At 42.5% G+C, this 24441-nt stretch overlaps 1 protein-coding gene across 1 annotated transcript; it reads right to left on the bottom strand.

Annotated features, from left to right (window-relative positions):
• Window positions 1-708: 708 nt before the first annotated feature.
• On the bottom strand, window positions 709-7786 carry LOC117788549. The gene is made up of 3 exons (XM_034627333.1): window positions 7595-7786; window positions 5002-5030; window positions 709-901 (listed from the first exon to the last, which is right to left on the bottom strand). The coding sequence occupies exons 1-3, from the start codon at window positions 7784-7786 to the stop codon at window positions 709-711; spliced, it is 414 nt and encodes a 137-aa protein (XP_034483224.1).
• Between the last annotated feature and the right edge of the window lie 16655 nt (window positions 7787-24441).

The raw sequence follows: 24441 nt of genomic DNA, 5'->3' as shown, positions 1-24441 counted from the left end.
ACCATTATGTGGATTCCGGATTAACATTAAATGGAAAAAAGTTGACCAAAACGACAGTCCAACAGACATTTAATAATTGCGCTAAATCTGATGTGTCCACACTGTTCAAAATAAGCGAGAACCATTTAAATGTTCGCTCGCTAGATAAACAAAAGGTAAAATTGGCTACGCAGTTATTTTCCAACACTACCGCCAGCTCCATCAGACGCTGCTATTCGTTGGGGTATGATGTGGAGAATGCGTGCGAAACGTCAGATTTATTTAAATTACTGAATGATTGGTTCGACGTCTTTAATTCAAAACTTTCAACGGCAAATTGCATCCAATCCACGCAGCCTTATGGGAAGCAACTCCAATTTCAAACAGATGTTTTGGAAAAAATGTCGAAAATAATGAGTTCACAAATTCTTGGCAAATCCCAAAAGCTGCCATTTCAAAAAGGGATTCTCGTCAACAATGCATCCCTGGATGGATTGTACATATATTTAAAAGATAAATACAACATGGAATATATATTTTTTTCGCTTTGGTTCAGACAACTGCCCCGGAAGACTGAGAGTCTCCCGGGGTGTGTGGGCAGCACGTACACAAAAGACCTATGCTAAGATTTACACTAATTGAATAAATAGAAGTAGCTGGGCATAGCCGCAGCAGTCAAATAAACAATAAAATCCCGTAGTGGTTGTCAAGTTGTGCCTATGGGAGGCACTACTGTCTAGTGCCGGAGACGTGCTCGACGTAGATGTCTCGCGACCAATGCACCGTCTCCGACACGATCAATCGCCTCATCAGAGAGTCATAGCTCCTGGACACGTGGAGTAGCTTCAGGACCCTCTCGTTAATCGGGTCCCACGTGCCCAGGGCTCCCACGACAATTGCGTCGACGTGGACCCTGTAGCCCTGCCTCCGAAGCTCCTCAGCTAGAGGGCGGTATTTTTCCGCCTTCGCCGCTCTAGCTGCGTCGAGGGCTCCGGAGCCGTTCTCAAACGGAACCGTGACATCTATAATGATGATTTTCTTTGTGGCCTCATCCCGCCACACGATGTCCGGTCGCAGAGCTTCCAGTTCGCCAGCAACGCCCTCCACACGGCAATTCTCCCTGAGGGTTCCCCTGACCTTCGCGGCCTTCGAGATGCGGGCAGCGATCGCATTGTGCCGCAGCTGCATGGCCGCTGAGTGCGGCATGCAATGGCACAACACGTGCGGGATTGTTTCGTTCGCATACCCGCAAACTCGGCACCGCTTGTCGCCATCCCTCCAGCGGATGGCGCCGTTGACAGGGAGAACCCCCAGCCTCGCTCGGTGAATAAATCGCCATTCGGCGAAGCGAGTGAATTTACCGTCCCTCACGAAGGCGTTGCTGGCTGCCGAACCTCCAGACAGCTGGAAGACCTTACCTGGTCGGGCTTGGCGGTCAACGCGTCGAGGTACGAGTACTGCGCAGCTTGTCTTAGTAGACGGATGACATGGCTGCGAGTACTCGCTCATCTTGACGCGCCTTGAGCCTTACCACGACACTCCAGGGCAAGGTCCCCACTGCCTGGAATGGCCGTCCACGCCAGCCCCAGATGCGACGCCTGTCGCCGCGATGCTTCTGACATCCGTCCAGAAGCCTGGGTTTCCCCTCTGTCCTTCCCAAATGGGCCTTCAAAGGAGCCAGAGAGGTACTCTGCAATCTGCCCCAGCGTTGGCTCGTCTTAGTGCGACACTAACATTCTCCTCAGCGACTCTGGCAGTGTGCGCGACGCAAGCGTCTTTGCACGTTAACATCCTGAACGCGAGATGGTCAGGATGTCTGCCAGGTTCGCTGTAGGGAGAATGCCCGCACCTCCTCTCCACGAGGGAAGAAAGACGACTTCAGCGCTCGCCCGCTGAGGCAGACACATCCATTTTTTCACCAGCTTCTTGACGGTTTTGTCGAGGAAGGCCAGCGGGGCCCTTTTGACCAAACCCCCTCTCAGGATGAACTCGAGACGAGGCATGATGAACGTCCGCAACGCATCGATTTTCTGCCACGGGGCCAGCAGCGAATCATCGATTTTGTTGGCGTCGTTCACCATGCTCTCGACCGAGTCCAATGGGGTTTGGTCTACGTCCAACCCGATGGGGATGCCTAGATATTCATAGGCGTCTCCAGCACCCATTGTTTTGAGAGGCCCCTCTCTCAATCCAAACTGGGTCTGGAGAGCCGTGCGCCTTGCGGCCTTGCCGCTCAAATGTAGCGTGGCGCACTTCCCCGGGTTGAACTTGAGTCCCGCTTTTCGCGCCTGAGACGCCGCCACCAGCACGATGTCATCGGCGTATGCCAGCGCCCGATGCATCGTGCCGTGGAGAGCGTATCCTGCCGATTGTTGCTCTATGTCGCGCAGGATACGCTCCATGGCGAAATTAAATATAAGCGGGCTCGCCGGACAGCCCTGCTTCACTCCGGCGTTGAGGGGGATGGGGTCCGTGTATCCCGAGCTAGTCCGCACCCTTGTCGTGGAGCCTGTGGTCATCGACTCGAGTAGCACTTGAGCTGCCCTGGGCACACCCATGCCAGCCACCGCATCCTGGATGACCCGGTGAGGGATGGAGCCGAATGCATTGGTTAGGTCTAGCCAACCAAGCACCAGGTCTCTTCCCCCCCGCCGGCTGTCCTCCAGGATTTGGCCGAGCAGGAAGTTGTGCTCATGGCAGCCCTCGTGCCTCAGGAAACCCTTCTGAGGATGACTCAGGCGGTTCCCGTTCACAGCAAAGGCCATAAGACGATCCGCAACAACGGCCGCAAACAGCTTGGGGACAGAGTCACCAAGTGCCAGCGGCCGCCAGTTGCTGAGATCATTCTTATCGCCCTTTTTGTGGACGAGAACGGTGTTCGACTGTTTCCACGACTCAGGTACGGACTTCGCCCGAAGACATGTGTTAAACACGGCGGTGATGATCTTGCAGCCAGGTCCGCAGCCACGTTCGAGTAGGTGACTCCGTCTGGGCCAGGCGCAGAATTGTGTGTGCGCTTCAGACGGGAGTTCACCTCAGGCGTGAAAGGCCGCATCAATGCTTCACCGATCACCGCCTCGTTCCCATCCCAACTCGGCCACAAATGGCTCCACCAGCTCCGAATTTGAGCGACTGTAGACCCGAGGAAGTACTCTCGTGGTGGCCTCCGGCTCACCTCGCAGTGAGGTGATGGACCAGCCATCACCTGCTGCATCGCTCGGGTCTCTTCTCCCGATAACTTTGCATCCGGGAGGCCTCCTCGATCCGCCCAAGGGGACGTCTTGCGCCTCCATTGCCCTCTCCTCTGCCTCGTGGTGGCCCCGTGCGCTCGCTTTGCGGACGTGAGGCGCCCTGGAAGAGACCCGTTAGTTCGGCCGCAAGTGCACCGAGGTCACTTGCATTTGTGGCTCGATTGGCTCTATCAACTAGCGAGTCTCTCCTCGCGCCTGCTGACGAACTGATCGCCCCAGTGCGGATCCTTCTCTGGCTCTGGATCGGTCTATCAGTCGTCAGCGTCCGCCTCGGTGGCGAGACACGTGCCACAGTTGCCGACACGCTTTCAGCCGCATTTGTTGGCGATACCACAGCGAAGCTGGTCCTCCGTCGTCCACGTCGCACAATGCGCCATTCATCCTCACCAGCTGGGGCAGCGATTTCAGCTGCCGGCTCAGGTGTCGTCCGGACGGGTGTCGTCCTCTGAGCTGTCGCCTGCGGCGCCGGCGGCGATTCGGCTGGTGGGGGGTGAAGGTGACGATGGTCGCCATCTGTGGTTGGCGACTGATCGCGCGTCTCACGGTGTTGGGGCGCGGCACCAGGGGGGGGGGTTGGGTTTGTCGACCTCTCCGGTCGACTGAAATGCCGGCGTCATCGTGGGCGATTTCACGACTCGACTCAGCGTGTTGGGTCAGCGTGGTCGCCCCCGATGACGTCGGCCATGCGCCCCACAGGGCATGTGCCAGATTTGGTGTGCCAGCTGGTGGACTGCTGGGCAAGGAGGAAGCAGTGATGGCGGTTGCAGGACTGCCAGTGGCTGCAACTGCGCTCAGGCGCGATGTTGTTGTCACTGCCGTCGTCGCCGTGGTGGTGGTGGCAGCAACGAGGCTGCTGGCGACAGTCGACGCAGTGGCGCTTGCGCTCGGGGCAGCCACGGCAGCCCGTGTCCTCCTTACTACGGCGGTGGTTGCTGCAGGCCTTGTTGGTGGGGCTCTGGTGGCGCGGATCGGGGCAGTGACAGGGGCAGGGGGAAGGGCGCTGCGTGCTGCCGCAGCACGTGTGCTTCTGGCGGCTGTGGGGGCAGCGGATGGGTGGGGACTCTGGGAAGGGGAGACTTCTGTCAGCAGTTCCGGACCGGTTAAATTCGGCGCCGAGACTGCCTCGAGAAGCCCGGGGTCGGGGAATGCGTAGCATGTCGTTGTCGTCGACTTCGACATGCGGGTGCTCTTTTTTGACATGGTGTTTGAGCACCCGCATTCCCTTACACTCGATATCGCAGACCCGGCAGAACCAGCGCACCTTGACCGTCGGATGGATCCGGGTCAAGTGCTGGTTGGCTGCCAGGTATCTGCCATATTCCCCCTTGATGGCATTGCCCCTAGAGTCCCTGGCCAGGCACATGGAGCACTCATGCTTCCCCACGAAGGGGTAAACAAATTTGTGGGTGTCCATTAATTGAGATAAATAAATAACACTTATTTAACAATAACAGACACTCACAGCCCACACAGACAAACAAAACAACAGTCAATACTTAAAAGTAAACACAGAACATTTACTTATAGATATGACTAGATGTTTTTTAAATTAGGCCCCAAGACAGTAAACAAAACTAACCCAACTAAGTATCCCACAAATTTAAAAATTAATAAATAGCAATGGTCAAGTCGCTTAAATTAGGACACAGATTTAATAAATATCAAAAGTCAAGTCGCTTAAACTAGGACATAAATAAAATAAATACACATTGATGAATAAAAATAGTCAAGTCGCTTAAATTAGGACAAAACTCTAACCTTACACTTTGATCTTAGCCAAAAGGCCGAGAAGCCAGCCGTCTTAGCCAAGACATAGTGGAAAATTTTTTTGGCGCTATGCGATCGAGGGGTGGACAGTTTGACCATCCAACTCCACTACAGTTTAAGTATAGGTTAAGAAAATATTTAATAGGTATGCCAAATTTAGAAGAATGAATTACAAAATTAATTCATTTTATTAATTATAATTGTTAAATGTTTAGCTATATGTTTCAGCAAAGTGTAAATCGAGAATGTAGGTAGCTATGTGGTGTCTTTTGTGTTTTGTCTTTATGTGTTTCTTTTAATTTTATTATTTACTAATAATTCATATTATATCCAGCCAAGAATACAGAATTGTTGAGAAACACTAGAAATGTGGAAGAAGACAACTCTGATAGCTGGCTTAATTTAGACTTTAGCTCTAAAAAATGTAGAAAACAAGGAAAATAAGCCTGAAGATGATGAGCTTGAAGATGACGAGCAAAGCATAGCTAACAACATACCTGCATCAAAATGGATGAGTTGACGGAGGATGCCGTAGAGTATGTCGCCGGCTATGTCATTAAAAGGCTAAGGATGAGTGACTGCTGCAAACAAAGTTCGACATTCACCTATGTATATGAGGTGTCTCACGGCCTTATTAAACCGTCGGAACAATTTAAAAATAAGCTAAAAAAGAAAAATTTTAACGCGCTATGCGAAAGATAATTTTAAAATAACAAACAATTTAAAACAAAAACAAGTGGGAAAGGTTATAGTCGAGATCCCGACTATAGGATACCCGTTACATAACTTAAATATGTATAAAAGTATTTTTTTAAGAATTTTTTTATTAAGAAGAAAGGATTTTGTTATTATTAATTTTTGTTATTTTATATTGCCTGAATCCAGTTGAGAATTCTTAGGCACAAGAATGACAGAAAAGGTTGCTTGGCATATTGTGTTGCTGTTGTTACTTAGTTGTCGATTCAAAAAAATTTTAAATTAGCAACTTCTTCAGGTTTATAATTTTGCTAAATGTCAATCCCTTGGTTAGCGACCTCTATATGGTAACCGGTGACTTGACACGCTCAACAACATACTACACTTGCATAAATGCAATGAGTATGCTCAATACGATGACAGTTCCATCATCATTGAAGATTCATCGGTACCATTTGGGTTGAGTCGAGTAGCGATTCAAGCCGAATGTCATATTTGCGTCGTCAGAACCAGTTGAGAATTATTTGATGCATTTTTGTTGTCTAACAATATTAAAACTATTGCATACTCTAAGGAGCTAATTTTGCTTCAAGAACTTTGGCACGTTAATACTGCTGTTCTACTTGTCAGATCTTGCTGCGATTAAGTAGAATAATAGATAATAGCAACTTGCAACTCTAATAGCCACAAAAAAACGTATTATCTTAAAAACTGTGGGTGTGGTGGTTGTTCGCGATTTGCGAGGGCGGAGGGGGGCGTGATAAAAATGTAAGACAAACTTGACCTGCGTGGTGTGTAGAGAAATCTGCGAGCCAAATTTGGTTATTCTATCTCTTTTAGACTCTGAGATCCTTTTGTTTAAAGAAATTACTTTGAACTAAGAACTTAAACAAAAAAATTTGTATTAAGAACCAAAAGCAGCGCTTAATTGGTAATTCAAAATTATTAAAAATCATACTTTAAAAAAATGTCTCGTCTTTTTATTATAAATGGCATATTCAAACCCTACGGACATGCTAAGGGTTAATCAACAATCACATTGCCGCCTCACTCACACTCAATACGACACTCAGTTTACTATGTTCGTTTCACTCGCACTTATTGCAAGCATACGATGAGTGGATGTCTAATGCCGACGGGACCACCTTATGTTATTTCATCATGCTTTATGGCAGGTGGCAGCACAATTTCATGAAAGAATTCTGCCATTTCCGCTTCTACATCATCATTATCTGCTCCATATGGTCCACATTCGTCGTCACTGCCTGCCAAGTCATCCAAAGTTTAGCTTTGTTCATTTTATTATCACTTTTTTTCTACGGTTTTAACTTTGTTATTTGCACTCAATATGTGAAAAACACCGAACAGCTGATTTATTTTGGGCGAATGACAAATGCTTTGACAGTTGAACATTTGGTCGTGGAAAAATGAGCCACATTCAAATGTAACCAAATATAACACACCATCCTCTGCATTACTTAGGTACTGAACTCGCCAGCTGACCAAACACTGCAATATGTCTTTGTTTTGTCAAATTGATTTATAAAAAAACCTTGATCAAGCGAGATTCGAACCCGAATCTTCTGCTTCTGAATCTAACACACCACCCTCTGCACCACTTTGCCACTGAATGCCGTGCAAGACATGTAAACTGAAAACACATGTGAACTTTGAACTCCATTTTGACGTACGTACAAATCGATTTTGGACAATCGCAGCCTTATCTGCCGATGGAATTGTGAGGAACAAAAATGTGTTCCCTACAACAATTGCACATTTTCAGCGACGCCTCTGTTATACCCCTTTTCAGCGACACCTCTGTCTTGCAGGCGAGCAGAAGTCCCGTTGCCTACTGCGGCCCAGAGTACAAAAGGGCGCGCAACAGCGCATGCGGGACACACTTTGAGTGAAGCAAGCAACCAAGCAACACCGATCGGTCCTTGCAATAGCAGGACAACCCAGCAATCCTTGTTGTCACAGGATCCTCCGTAAACATAACTTTGCAGTAGCAGGTTATAATCCTCGTTGCCACAGGAGACATCGTAGATATCCTTGCTGTAGCAGGATATAGTCTTAGCTGTCGCAAGACACATCCTAGATAACTTTGCAGTAGCAGGGTATAATCCTCGTTGCCACAGGAGACATCGTAGATATCCTTGCTGTAGCAGGATATAGTCCTTGCTGTCGCAGGACACACCGTAGATAACCTGCAGTAGCAGGTTATACCCTTGCTGTCGCAGGAACCATCGTAGATATCCTTGCTGTAGCAGGATATAGTTCCGCTGTCGCGGACACACCGTAGATAACTTTGCAGTAGCAGGTTATAACCTTGTTTCACAGGAACCATCGTAGATATCCTTGCTGTAGCAGGATATAGTCTTTGCCGCAGGACGCATCAGAAATAGCCTGGCAATAGCAGGTTATGATCCTGCTGTCGCAGGAAACATCGTAGATATCCTTGCTGTAGCAGGATATAGTTCCTGCTGCTGCGGAACCAAAAAGATATCCTCGCTGTCGCAGGATCCAGTAATTGTAATAGTAGCATAAGTATCCTAGAGCCTTGCGGTCGCAGGAGTAAACTAAGAGAGCCTTGCTGTCGCAGGAGTAAATTAGGCGAACCTAGCGGTTGCAGGACGTAGTCGTAGTCGTCCTCGCATTAGCAGGGCTTTAGCTAACCCAGCGGAGAGAGAGAGAAAACGAATCGAGCTACAACCAGGAGTGAGACCAGCGACCGACGAGCGACGAGCCTGCATCGGATTTCAAGGACAGAGACCCGAGGACACCATTCAGCAACGCAACGCATCGAAATCAAATAAACCTACATTGAAATTGAAAAGAGTCGGCCATCGCGTCGCTAATAAACAAATACCATTTATATTGAATATCTATCTGCTTTCTTATTTATTCGCAAGTGCTGCATAATATAAATTTGTTGCACGAACTCATATCGCCGACCGAGTTAGCCCGGTGAAGCCTTGGATCGATACAACTGGCGCCCAACTTGCAGGGTTTTGCGAATATAAGAATAGTAAGATTTCAAAATGGTACGAACATGGATTTACAACCTGAAAAAGGAGGAACTGCTGCAATATGGCAGCGAGTTCGGGATCACACTGACTGGAAGCGTGGACACCACGCGAAAGGACTTCGGCAACTGGGTACAAACACAAGAAGGACGCCTACCTCACGCCGGTCGATTGGACACATTAGCCAGAAAACACGCTCGCGCATCCCCAACTAGGGAGGCTGCAACTATAAGGGAGGAGCCAAAACGGAACAACACACAGTGGCCAGAGAAATGGCAAATATGGATTTTGCTTCAACAAACGCGGAGCCACAGCGTCGGAACAGCAACAAAACGAGGAGAACAAGAATCGCATTGGCAAAACACATCTACACACACCACGAATACCAGCCACACCGAAAGGAACCCAGCGCGGACTATGCAGCGGTAGCAAAACAAGTGAGGGAGTGGAGTTTTAAGTTCGATGGCACCTCAAAGCCATTAGAATTTCTGGAGCAAGTGGAATGGTCTGCAGAAACCTATGGCCTGGAACTGACCAGATACCACGAGAAATGCCTGAATTACTAAAAGGCACGGCTCTCAAGTGGTATATAGCGAACAACGAGCACTGGAGAACCTGGGCATCATTCAAGAGCTTCCACGAATTTTTCCTACCAAGATTACTTCTGAAGCTGTCGTAAGAAGTTGATCGGAGGAAGCAAGGCATAGATGAACCATTTAAAAAGTTCATGGTAGAGATGAAGACGTTGATGCGGCCACTAAGATTAACGAAGGAGCGGGAACGAGAGAAAATATGCAACAGCAGCCTTCCCGACTTCAGAGCGTTCGCAAGACCGTATCAGAACGGCAGTTTAATCGAGCTCATGCAACTGGCGGAGGAATTCGAGGAACTGAAGCGGGACAGAGAGAAATTGCGGCAACAATCCCGTGGTAACCACCCCAGGCTCATGGCAGTAAAAGACGCTAGACCAGCAGAAACTAAAGGCCCATGTACCCGCTGCATCGACAACGCAAGGTCGCGACCACAGCCAACACCTAGAGCGTTCTCAGGACAACCAACACATGTCCCCAACCCAACACAGGCGTGTAGAAGATGCGGAACAGAGGGACACTGGGCGAGGGAATGTCAAAATCCGAGCCTCCTTTACTGCTGGATATGTGGGCGAATTGGAGTTCACGCAGCGCAATGTTGCCGATAGGGAAACGATCGGCGGCGGCCAGGTTCCAGGAGCGAGCGGATGCCGATAGAAGCGGCTCCCCACAATTAATCGGCACTGTAAAGGACGAGGGCCACCGCCTGTCAGCTACGGTTCAAATTGGAAACAACCTGTACAACGCTACCATCGACACAGGGGCAACAAAACTGTAAACAGGCCGTTATTAATTCTGTCGGGAGTCATCGACGAACTGGTGCTAGGATGGGATTTCCTCTCCAACATGGGAACTAACTTCGAATGCGCCGGAATCGAAGTCAGAATCCCGACTCGTCGACAAAACAACAGAGTACAAGAAGAGAAACTCTCGGTTGTCAACACAGATCACACACAGGGGCAAAGAAAACAAGAACAAAGTAAACAAGAGCAAAGGAAACAAGAACAGGCAACACAAGACGAGGAAATCACGCTGGGTGGAACAACGAGCATCGGCGTGGAGCAGGGTGAATCCTTACACCCCGAAACAGCGGTGGATAAATTTCTTCAGCAGGAACTAGCCGCATTTGCTGTTATGAGCGGCACATCACCAATCACGGAACACCGAATCGTGATGCACGACGACCGTCCGATAAAGCAACGCTACTTCCCAAAGAACCCTAAGATGCAAGAAGAAATCAACAAACAGATCGACGAGTTGCTAGCCAAGGGATGTATTGAGCCGTCGAACAGCCCACACAGTGCCCCGATTGTTATGGTCAAAAAGAAAACGGGCTAAACAGCCCATCGGTCAAGGACGCTTATCCATTATCTCAAGTACACCACATCCTGGATCATTTGATCTAGCAAATTCCTATGGAGGAAACAAGTTGCCCCTTGACAGCGTTCACAGTACCAGGCAGAGGAATCTTCCATTGGAAAGTTATACCGTTTGGACTTCACTCCGCACCAGCAACATTCCAACGAGCATTGGATCGGGTGATTGGACCTGAAATGCTGCCACATGCCTTCGCATATCTTGATGACATCATCGTTATTGGGAAAACATTGGAAGAACATATGGCCAATCTAAAGGAAGTGTTTCGACGACTCCGGGCAGTGAATTTGAAGATCAACGTCGACAAGTGCGACTTCTCCAAAAAAGAATTAAAATATCTGGGACATAAAGTGACAGAACATGGAATATGCACAGACCCGGACAAAGTAGCGGCGATTTCTCAACTAAAACCGCCTACTAACATCAGGGAGCTGCGGCAATATCTCGGAGTGGCATCTTGGTACAGACGATTCGTGCCTGACTTTTCCACTACGGTGCACCGCCTCAACGGTTTATTGAAGAAAGGCGTGAAATGGCTATGGAACGAAGAGCACCAACAAGCGTTTGAGATGGTGAAAGAAAAGCTGACGCATGCACCAGTCCTAGCGTGCCCAAACTTCACCCGTCAATTCACGCTACAAACTGATGCCAGCAACTATGGACTGGGAGCCATCCTCACACAGGAATCCGGAGAGGGAGAACGGGTTATCGCATACGCCAGCAGAACACTGAACGGACCCGAAAGAAACTACTCAGCAACAGAGAAAGAGTGCTTAGCTATCGTTTGGGCGATTCGGAAGATGCGATCATACCTAGAGGGATATCGGTCGCATCGCCAGATGGGCATTGGAATTGCAGCAGTACGACTTCGAAGTGGCATATCGCAAAGGAAAACTAAACGTAGTGGCAGACGCATTATCGAGGCAACCGCTAAATGAGGATGTCTGCGCTCGGGTCGAAATTGAAGAAGAGACAGCGGAAACTGGCGGAACTGATGGAAACTGGATACACAAGATGCTAATGAAGATTCGTAAGGAGCCCAGGAAATTCCCAGACTACCTAGAAGAATCTGGCAACTTATACAGGCACATCCCCCACCGAGCAGGGCACGAGGACGTGACATCCTGGAAATTGTGTGTGCCATCGAACGAAAGGCAACGTGTATTACACGAAAATCACGACATAGCAGCAGTGGGACATACTGGAACACGGAAAACGATAGCTCGGGTGGCGGCACGTTATTACTGGCCAGGATTGCACCGAGATGTCCGCAACAATGTACAACGATGTGAAGTTTGCCAGCAATACAAGCCGAACCAGTTGCAGGCGGCCGGCAAGATGCTCACGCAAATTCCGGAAGAACCATGGGCCACGGTGTGCGCAGATTTCGTCGGACCATTACCACGTTCAAAACACGGGAATACAACGCTACTGGTATTTATAGATCGGTTCTCAAAATGGACTGAATTAGTACCAATGAGAAGCGCAACGGCGGCAGCCCTCCAAAAAGCGTTCAGAGAAAGAATCCTGGCAAGATTTGGCGTGCCAAAGGTCCTCATCACGGACAACGGCGCACAATTCACCAGCAAGGCATTCAAGAGTTTCCTGCAGGATTTGGGGGTGAGACACCAGTACACGGCACCGTACACACCGCAGGAAAACCCCACGGAAAGTGCAAATCGCACAGTAAAGACAATGATTGCTCAATACGCTGGAGCAAACCAACGCTGTTGGGATGAGGCGTTGCCAGAAATCACTTTGGCCGTAAACACAAGCGTGACATCATCCACAGGATACACGCCAGCGTTTGTGACACAGGGTCGAGAGCCTCGACTTCCCCAGGCTTTGTAAGATGAGGTGGCCATCGGCACAGGACGGACTACACAGGAACCGCAAGCAAACGCCAACAAACTCAAAGAAATATTTGAGATAGTTCGCAGGAGTTTGGAGAAGGCGGCGCAAGATCAGGCACGTTATTACAATCTGCGGAGGAGACAATGGAAACCAAGCGTGGGGGAGCACGTGTGGCTAAAGGAGCATCATCTATCCAATGCAGTAGATGGATTTGCGGCAAAACTGGCACCTAGATTTTTAGGACCATACCAGATCGTGGACTTCATATCGCCGGTAATATGCAAACTGCAATCACAGGCTGATAAAAAGAGACCTAAAACCACATACGGCGGCGAGGGAAACCAGGTCAGACGAATGATTTTTTTTAACATAAAGTTAACACAAAGTATTACAAAAAAAAAAAAAATTTTTTTTGAAAAGTGGTTACAAAACCTTGGGACCACCCAAATCCGTCAAAACACTCACAAGCACCCATAAATGCGCACAATGAAAAAGGAAAACAAAAAAAATAATAAATATTAATATATAATAACAAATAACATTTTTCCTGGGAAAAAATCATAATAAAATATTTGTTTTCTTTTGCAAAAAATAAAAATAATAAATTTGTGACCACCCTAATTCATCGTATAATAGACGAGCATCCAAAACAAGGCACGGCAAAAATTCGATGAAAATTTTTGTTCTATAATTTTTTTTTGTTGCTGGGAAAAAAAAAAATTAAGTAACTATAAAATTTTTTGGGACCACCCTAATCCAAGGCCAAGAAATATTCGTTTCCAACAAGAGAAAAAAAGGGATAAATATATATACATATATGTATTACATCAATATATATGTATATAGTGACATATCCACTACACATACCCACTTATATTATTTAATACGACACCCCACTTATGTATGCCTAAGCACATTCTCGTATCAAGTAATAAGATATCAACAAGAATAGAGGGCCAGTGAAAATAACATTTCAAGCCTTATGTTAACATAAACATCCGCTAGCTCACTAAGGGTCAGTATTGTCAACGCGGCACAAATCTAAGCTGTTGCTTAGCACCCCAAACGTTCGTCATCTCAAGAGATCGATCCTAAGATCTCTGTTTACTTAAGAGCAGATTCCATCTCCAAGATCCACAGCCGAGGTTTGCTAAGCGTCGCCAACACACTTTATGATTAGTCTAGATTTATTCTCTAACTCGAATGTTCGCCTTTTCCGTGTTATAAATAAAGTTTATTTTTTTATAACTAAACCGGATTGAACATAGTTATTGGCGCAGCCGGTAGGATGTGTTAAAGTGTTTTTGCAAAATTGATCAACTGAATAGACTATTAAAGGATTCGCGATATCCCAAGTCAAATAACGTTAAACTTCAATAAAGTGAAACTAATTTAATACACATCCGCTAAAGAACTTATGTGCGTAAATAAGTTACAATAAATCAAGTTTAACCACTAAAGGATAACTAATATCCTAGGCTAAAACAAAAGTGATTGTGCTTATTTAAACGTAAAATTAACTTTGTGTTTTGTGACCACTAAAGGATAACTAATATCCCAGGCCACATTTTCGAACCAAAAAGAAAATAAAACCAAAGTCAAAATGGTACCACCACCAGTAATGGAGCTATCAGAGCATCATCTGAAGCAAGCCCTTGGACAAATCCAAAAAATTCAAACCTTCGATGGAACAACTATAGAGCTGGCAGCCTTCATAAGAAGAGTCGATTATGTTCTACAACTATACCCAACCCAAGACGTACGACAACACAGTGTCCTATATGGAGCCATTGAGATGCAGACGACTGAAGCAGCTCAACGTGTATCTGAATTGTCGGCAGCAAACAAACTTTTGTAATATCAAACAAGTTAATGCTAGAAGGAATACCTTCAAATACAATTTTATACACAAATGCTATGAACAACACAGTTAAAGACGTAATTTCAAGAAAACTACCAGACAGAATATTTATGGCTCTTGCTAGACATGACATAACAACAGTAACAAAATTGAAACAGGTAGCACAAAGAGAAGGACTGTACGAAAATAACTATTCGGACCGACCAAAATCAAACGGTAACAATAATACTTCGTACCCATCAGGCAGTAATAATTTTCGCAGGAATAATGGAAATGCATATCAAAGCTTTTATCCACAAAATATGCATGTTAATTATCAAAATAATAATCCGCAAAAAGCGAGCGAAAGCAATCAGCAATTGCATCAAGAATTCAAACAGAACCTCAATCAAGGTAGAGTTAGTAATCCAATGAATTACCAACCAAATAGTAATAGCCCTGGTACTTCAAATCAACCAGTCAAAAGACAACGAGAAAGTAATAGTGGTCAGTACAAAATGGATACAGCTGAAAATTTTCATCAAGCAGCCTCGGACTCCAAATCAAAAGAAACCCCTTATTTCGATTAATTATGAATAACCAACATATCAGGTGTGTAATAGATACAGGATCTTCTATTAATTTAATGAGGAAAAATTTTCTAGAATTCCCAATTACCACTTGCAAACTAGAAGTTCATACTATAAATGGAAATATCAACTTAATTCAAAGTATTTCTTTAGCCCCTAACAAACTCTGTCCGTCACACCAAAAATTTTATATACACGAATTTTCAAAAAATTACGATGTATTAATAGGCAGAGAATACCTCGAAGCCTGTCAAGCAAAAATTAATTACAGGGAAGAAGTTGTAATTTTGAGCGGGTATCAATTTATCATGAGATATAATCATGAAGACTTCGTAAAGGACAATACAGCATTTAATAGCCGTGATCCACCATTTACAAAAGATACCGCAATTGATTGCCTTGATCCACCTCTTACAGAAGATAGGCCTTTTAATTTCGCAATTGAAAATAAACTAAAAGAAAGTAATCAGTACAGGTTAGAACATCTCAATGAAGAAGAAAAAAATAAATTAACTAAAATCTTATTTGAATTTAGAGACATACAGTACAAAGAAAGTGAAAATTTGACTTTCACCAGTACAATTAAGCATGTCATTCAAACTAAACACGAAGATTCCATTTACAAACGACCATACAAATACCCTCAAGCATATGACGAAGAGGTAGAAAAACAAATTAAAGAAATGATAAATCAGGGAATAATTCGCAATTCTCCTTACTGCTCACCAATTTGGATTGTACCAAAGAAAAGTGATGCATCGGGAAAACAAAAGTTTAGAATAGTCATTGACTATCGAAACCTTAATGAAATCACAATCGATGATAAATACCCTATCCCGATAATGGATGATATATTAGACAAACTTGGAAGATGTCAATATTTCACTACCATTGATCTAGCAAAAGGCTTCCATCAGATTCAAATGGATTCTGATTCAATTCCAAAGACCGCGTTTTCAACAAAAAACGGCCATTATGAGTATACTCGTATGCCTTTTGGACTTAAAAATGCTCCTGCAACTTTTCAACGTTGCATGAATAATCTTTTAGAAGATTTAATCTATAAAGATTGTTTGGTTTATATGGACGATATTATAGTGTATTCCACTTCATTGGAAGAACACATATTGTCATTGAAAAGAGTTTTCAAAAAGCTCAGAGAAGCCAATTTAAAATTACAGCTAGACAAATGTGAATTTATGAAAAGGAAACTGAATTCCTTGGGCATATTGTAACAACTGAAGGTATAAAACCGAACCCAATAAAAGTTGATGCTATTCAAAATATTCAATACCAAAACAACAAAGGAAATCAAATCATTTTAGGACTTTGCGGTTACTATAGAAAATTTATTCCAAACTTTGCAAACATTGTAAAACCCATGACATTGAAATTAAAGAAAAACGCAGTTATTGACGTAAAGAATAAAGATTACATTTCAGCTTTTGAAAAATTAAAAATACTTATAACTTCAGATCCAATATTAATTTACCCGAACTTTGAAAAGCCGTTTTCATTAACTACAGATGCAAGCAATATTGCTATAGGAGCAGTACTATCTCAAGACCATAAACCTATATGCTACGCAAGCCGAACATTAAACGAACATGAAATAAACTACTCAGCAATTGAAAAAGAACTTTTAGCAATTGTCTGGGCCACCAAATATTTCAGATCATATCTTAATGAATTTGATTATCACATTAAGTATGTCCCAGGAAAAGAAAACTATGTCGCAGATGCTTTATCAAGAATTAAACTAGAAGAGAATCTATTAGGAGAAATTCCCAACAGTACAGCAGCAACTGTGCATAGCGCACAAGAAGACAATCAAAATTATATTTCAATAACAGAAAGACCAATTAACTATTACAACAGACAAATAGAATTCATTAAAAGTAACAATAATGAAGTAAATATATTGCACTATTTTCATAAGACTAGAACACAAATCAAGTACAAAGAAATGACAAACACTTACGCTAAACAATTAATAAAAGAATATCTATGTACAAAGAAAAGCGTTATATACTTTCATAACGAGGTAGATTTCCTAACATTTCAAACCGCTTTCATAGAAATTATAAGTCCAAATAATTTAACAAAAGTAATGAGATCAAATAAAATGTTAACAGACATTCAAACATATGCAGAATTTAAAGAATTTATCGTTAAAACACATAAGAAATTATTGCACCCAGGTATTGAAAAATTAACCGTACTTTTCAAAGAAAAATACTACTACCCAGATTATCAGAATTTAATACAAAACATTATTAACGAGTGTCAAACTTGTAACATTGCCAAAACAGAACATAGAGACACAAAGCTAGCATTTGAACTAACTCCAGAAACATTCAACCCTAGAGAAAAATATGTTATAGATTTTTATATGGTGGACAACAAACAGTTCTTATCTTGTATAGACATATATTCAAAATTCGCATCCCTTATCGAAGTAAATGGTAGAGATTGGCTAGAAGCAAAAAGAGCGTTACTTAAAATATTTAACGAAATGGGTAAACCAAAAGAAATAAAAGCAGACAAAGATTCAGCATTTATGTGCTCAGCGTTACAAATCTGGTTAAGATCCGAAGGAGTAGACATTAATATTACTACAAGTAAAAATGGCATTGCTGATGTTGAAAGATTTCATAAAACCGTTAATGAAAAGTTAAGAATTATAAACAGTGAATCAGATCCAGAAAATAAGTTGACTAGGTTCGAAATAATACTTTATACATATAATCACAAAACTAAACATAATACTACAGGTAGAACACCAGCAGACATTTTCATATACGCAGGAACCCCAGAATATAACACTCTATTAAATAAAGCAAATCAAATAGAGAAACTAAACGAAAAACGTAAAGATTTCGAAATTGACACTAACTATAGACAATCACCTTTAGTACGATCAAAATCAACTAACCCATTTAAGAAGACAGGTAATCTAAAACAATTAGACGAGAAGCATTTCGAAGAGACAAATAGAGGCAGAAAAATTATACATTACAAATCTAAATTTAAGAAGAAAAAGAAAATTAACAAAAGCAAATACGATAATTTCAGATCGACATCAAATGACAATTCAAAACAGGAAGCCACTATTCCCAATACTATTCTTAATAATATTTTTGACTCAACAAACTAATGGCCAAAGCTTAGAAATAAACCCGATTCAATCGAAAAATGGATATCTTATATTCACAACAGGAACTAAAAACCTACCCATTAATTACGAATACCACTACTTAACTGTTAATTTAACAAAAATTGAAGATACATACAATAATCTAAAAAAACAAGCAAAAGAATTTGAAACATTAACACAAATTCAATATTTAACAGAGAAATTAGAAAGAGAAATGAACGGTATTAGATTAGCAAAACGTAATAAAAGAGACCTAATTAATTTTGTAGGAACATCTTACAAATATCTATTTGGTACATTAAATCAAGAAGATAAAGTAGAATTAGAAACAAAAATAAATAACCTTTCAGAAAACAGTGTTCAAGCAAATGAATTAAACCAAGTAATAGATGCAGTAAATAAAGGAATAGAAGTTATAAACACTTTAAGTTTAATTAATGAGGGAGAAGAAAAATTAGCAATAATAACATTTAACTTACAAGAATTTACAGAATACATAGAAGATATAGAGCTAGGAATGCAACTGACAAGATTAGGTATTTTTAACCCTAAATTACTAAAACATAGTCCATTATCACACGTGAATTCTGAAAAGATTTTAAACATTAAAACTTCAACATGGCTTAAAACAACTACAAACGAAATTTTGATAATTTCCCATATTCCTCGCGAAATTATTAATACGCCAGTTTTCGAAATTATTCCATATCCAGACAAAAACAAAAACATTTTAACTGAAATTATCCATGACAAATATTACTTACAAAACAGCCAAGCTTACACAGATAAAACTAAAGACCTAGTTATGAACAAATGCATTACAGGAATATTAAATCAAGCATCAACCGAATGTAGATATTCAAAGACACACAAAACTTTTGAAATTAAATACGTAGAGCCTAATATAATGTTGACATGGAACTTACCTAAAACTATTTTAAATCAAAATTGTCTAAATAGAGAAATAACAATAGAAGGTGACAATATAATAAAAGCATTTTACTGTTCACTTCAATTAGAAGAAATATTAATTACAAGCACTATGTTAGATTAAACACAAACAGTTTATGTAAACAACAACGTAACTAAATTAGAACCAGTTTCCTATATTCAAGCAAAAGAAATTGTACAACAACAAACAAAACATTATAATACATTTCAAATTATTACATTAACGACACTTATATCATTATCGAGGTAAAATTTGATATTCATTTTCTAGTGACGAAAAATTCAGTTTACGAAAAATTTTTTAATAAAATAAATTAATAAAGCGAAAATTGGCATTGCACCTGAGCAAAAAGGGTACTTTTGTACATAAAAAATTACTTTTTGCGCAGCCGAATGCCTATTTTCGCTTTTTTTTTTTTATTAATTTATATTTTATTTAAAATTTTAGATTAAACTGAATTTGTTCGTCCAAAAATTGATATCAGAAATTTTGGGGCCAGATATTGCTTTTCGTCACTAGACTTTACCTCGTGTAGAGGTTTTTTTGTGGGATATCAGAAATTTTTTGCAATTGCTTTTACTTTTGACATTGTAACTTTATCATTAATGCAGGCAAATAGTAAAATGTATAAATTTAGTTGTTCAACGTATTTCATATTTAAAAAAAAAATTGTTCTTTAATTATAAAGAAAAACTAGGAGCCTCCGCCCCCTGCTCTCTTTGCTCGCGTACTTACTATGAAAAAAAAAGTTTTTCATACTAAGACTTGGATTTTGCCCGATCGGTGCTGTGACAGCTATATGATATAGTGGTTCGATTAGAGCCAACTTTGGTCAGAATATATAAGTCTAATTTAAATGCATATTCTATTAGTTTGGTTACGATATCTCGTAAAACAAAAGTTTTTCATACCAAGACTTAGTATTGACCGATTGGCTATATGATATAGTGGTCCGATAAGAACTAACTTCGGTCAGGATTTTTAAAACTGACTTAAATGCAAATGCTATCAATTTGGTTAAAATATCTCACTAAAAAAACAAGTTTTTCATACTAAAACCTTATTTTGACCCGATCGGTCCTATGACAGCCACATGATATAGTAGTCCGATTTGAACCAACTTTGGTCAGGATATATAAAACCAAGTTAAATACATATTGTATCAGTTTGGTTGAGCTATCTCATAAAACCAAAAAGTTTTTCGTACTAAAACGTGATTTTCGACCGATAGAAAAATGTATTTATTCACTTAACAGGTAATATCTTCCAAGCCCCTCGACCAAAATTTAGGTTTGATATACCAAAAAACGCGAAATTGTACGTTTTACAACATAATAAAATTTAACAGAAATCGTTAGAGCCGTTTTGTCAAAATCGCCAAAATGTGCTTAAAAACATTATATCACCTGTAAAATGTTACCTGAATACTTTAGAAAAAAGTTTTAAGGTACGCATAAAAAAGCCCTAAACATACATTTCAATGATATATAAAACATATCTGTAGCTTCTATGGCTTGGAAACGGTTGGAGTTTCAATTTTAGCGGGATTTAGCGTTTTCCCGCTAAACTAGCGGGAAAATGAAAAAGTCGTAAAACAAACATTTCTAGATTTTCAAAGAGGAATAAATCCCCATCATTACATCTTAGCTTTTTAAGCGTTTTGATACAAACAGACAAACAAAGAAACTAACTTTTCATTTCATTTTGAGAAGTCCACTAAAAATTTAAAATTTATTTATCTTTTGAACCAGTTACCGGATTTGGGTCATCGAGGTATCAATCGACGCGTATTTTTGATAAAAATTTAAAAAAAATAAATAATTTTACCAAAAAGCCCCAACGGCTCCACAAGCTGCGATCATACAAATTTGTCCCCTCCCACTTACACCCCCGTATCTCATGACGCAGGTGAATTAGAAAAAGTTTTAGTATGCCATTTTGTAAGCTAGGACTAAACCTTTCGATCGGTATATAACTCGATCTGATCGGACAGTCGTAGCAAATTTTCCAACTTAGCTGTATATATAGTTAGTCGCCTTTCGCACCCTTCGTGCTGCTTTCGTCACTAACGCGAACTGCCGTCCGCAGTGATTATTATAATCACTCTAATACTATATTTAGCTATAAGTATAAAAACATACCACACAAAATAATTGTTAATTATAAGAAACAAACAGAAACAAACCAACAAATAATGTAAACTTAAATCAAATTTCAAGCATTAACGAAAATCCAAATATTGTACTCGAATCTATCCCAACTTTATACCCTACAATCACCGCCTGAGGACAGGCTAATTTTGTATGGATGGGGAAGTGACATATCCACTACACATACCCACTTATATTATTTAATACGACACCCCACTTATGTATGCCTAAGCACATTCTCGTATCAAGTAATAAGATATCAACAAGAATAGAGGGCCAGTGAAAATAACATTTCAAGCCTTATGTTAACATAAACATCCGCTAGCTCACTAAGGGTCAGTATTGTCAACGCGGCACAAATCTAAGCTGTTGCTTAGCACCCCAAACGTTCGTCATCTCAAGAGAGCGATCCCTAAGATCTCTGTTTACTTAAGAGCAGATTCCATCTCCAAGATCCCACAGCCGAGGTTTGCTAAGCGTCGCCAACACACTTTATGATTAGTCTAGATTTATTCTCTAACTCGAATGTTCGCCTTTTCCGTATTATAAATAAAGTTTATTTTTTTATAACTAAACCGGATTGAACATAGTTATTATATATATATATATATATACATGTACACTATATAACCGGCATGAACAACAGAGTTAATTCAACGTTGGAACAATCAGCGCGGCCACTGCATACTTGTTCGAGAGCAGCATCGAATTCAACGCAACGCACAAAGAACGAAAGATAAGAGCCCAAACATTTGTTGTTGTCGCGGCGATCAGTGGCAAAAGCAAAAGACAAACATTTGTTGTTGTTTATTTTCGTTTTCTTTGTATAGCAATGACCCGACAACTAAGTCACAGAGAGCGCCGCAAGACAGCGAAACAAAGGAAAGCTAAAAGAGAAGAACGGTTATATTTCGCTGATATGCATTGCATATTGCCGACAACCAAGACGCTAAGATTTGAACAAAACTGAGAGGAATTGCTCTCAGAGAGAATGCACAACAAAGGCAACATAGAGCGACGCTATTTGTTGTTGGGTGCATCGCGTCCGATTGAGCCGAAAATTAAAACAAATATACACAACGAGGGAATTATGATGCGCGAAATGTTATGTACATATGTTTAGGGTTTATATATATATATGTCTATAATTACAGCGAAGGAACTATTACATGAGTAATGACACCTATATATATTATATATATATATATATACACTTACATACATAATGTAATGTATAGAGCAAAAAACCAAAGAAATGAAAATTTGTTAATAATAACAAATACAACATCTACACAGCGAGGGATTTATTATGCGGAATTCATTATATACATATATAAAACATTAGAACAACCACAATGAGGAGCAAATATATGTAAACAGGAGCATATTCATATATATATATGTACGTATATATATATATACGACGAGGGAAATCCAACACGAGATCGCTAAAACAGGGAAACATATATATATATATATATACGGACATATATCTATACATATATATATATATATACGACGAGGGAAATGCAACACGAGATCGCTATTGTTCATATATACATACATATATATAATTGCACATAAAAGGGGAAGTGAAGAACAGCCAACAGCTGCAGCTTCGTTGCTGTGACGTCAGCAAAGCAAGCAATTAGCCCACATAATTGTTGTTGCGATTACTGCCAGAGGCCACCTGCTTTGAGGCGCCGTCTGCTGTACGTTCTAGACCGAAGATCGGGGTTCGCGCCCCCGTGGGGGTGTTAATAAGTTAACACATTAAATTGTGGGCGGGGTTACAAATTAAATTGTTAACAATTTAATACCATTAATTGTGTTCAGCTTACAATTTTCAAATAGCCGATTTATGTATGTACATACACACACACATACATATATATATACATACATACATAGCGGGAAAAAACCCGAGAGAGAAACCGTAATCCTGGGCACAAGTGTCCAATCAGAGGACGGTTGCGGTCGCCAAAGGGCACGAGAGGAGAGGAAACAAGAGACCAAAAGGAAACGAAGGGCAAACCGAAAATCGCGCCTGCGCGGCGACTATAAAAGGGCGACCGCCCAAGCAGCTGGACATTGAAGATCAAGAGACAGGATGAGCAACACGCAGACGACAACGCGAAAACCCACCAGGCTGCCGTTTCACCCTCGCCGTAGGGCGCCAAAGCTGCCCGACCTACACCTGGCCGGGCACACCGACGTCCTGGAGCTGGCCACGTTACCCATCTTGGACGAGGATCAGCAAAGGCGGCAGGTCCCGCCGCTGTGGTGGCCTGCCAAGGAGGAGAAGAGGGCGATCCCGACCCGCGCCATGTCCCCCACAGTGTGGGAGATTTCATCGGAGTCGGAGGAGGAGGAAACCACGCCAGCACCAGCTGCGCCGGTACCCCCCGAAGCAGCCGTTCTGCCCCCCGAAGCAGCCGACCTGCCCCCGGAGCAGCCGACCTGCCCCCCGGAGCAGCCGTTCTGCCCCCCCCGGAGCAGCCGTTCTGCCCCCCCCGGAGCAGCCGTTCTGCCCACCGGTGCAGCCCACCTGCCCACTGGGGCCATCAGTGTATGTTCCCCGCACCCCCGGCTGGACACTGGGGCTGGAGCTGGCATTCCCACGGGCGGCGCAGGAGGAGAATTTCGAGGGACGCCGAGGCCGCACACCATGTACGAGGAGTTGGTGGGCGTGCCTGGCCGCGGACGTGGTCCAGGCATCGAAGGAACTAAACCCTGGGAAGCGCCGGGTATACCTGGTGTGGGATGAGGGGCGCCGGTATAAAATTAAGGCGGGCAGGGCGAATCCGCGTGTTCCGCGAGAGATGCGGGAATCAAAATTAAATAGAAAGAAAAAATATACCAAGACTTGTCATTTGGGTACCCGAAAAAAGAGGGGAGTGTGAGGAACAAATATGTGTTCCCCACAACAATTGCACATTTTCAGCGACGCCTCTGTTAGGCGAGCAGAAGTCCCGTTGCCTACTGCGGCCCAGAGTATAAAAGGGCGCGCAACAGCGCATGCGGGACACACTTTGAGTGAAGCAAGCAACCAAGCAACACCGATCGGTCCTTGCAATAGCAGGACAGCCCAGCAATCCTTGTTGTCACAGGATCCTCCGTAAACATAACTTTGCAGTAGCAGGTTATAATCCTCGTTGCCACAGGAGACATCGAAAATATCCTTGCTGTAGCACGATATAGTCTTAGCTGTC

The sequence above is a fragment of the Drosophila innubila genome (assembly GCF_004354385.1).
Source record: "Drosophila innubila isolate TH190305 chromosome 3L unlocalized genomic scaffold, UK_Dinn_1.0 0_D_3L, whole genome shotgun sequence".
Lineage (NCBI taxonomy): Eukaryota > Metazoa > Arthropoda > Insecta > Diptera > Drosophilidae > Drosophila > Drosophila innubila.
This window is presented reverse-complemented; position numbering and strand designations above follow the sequence as displayed.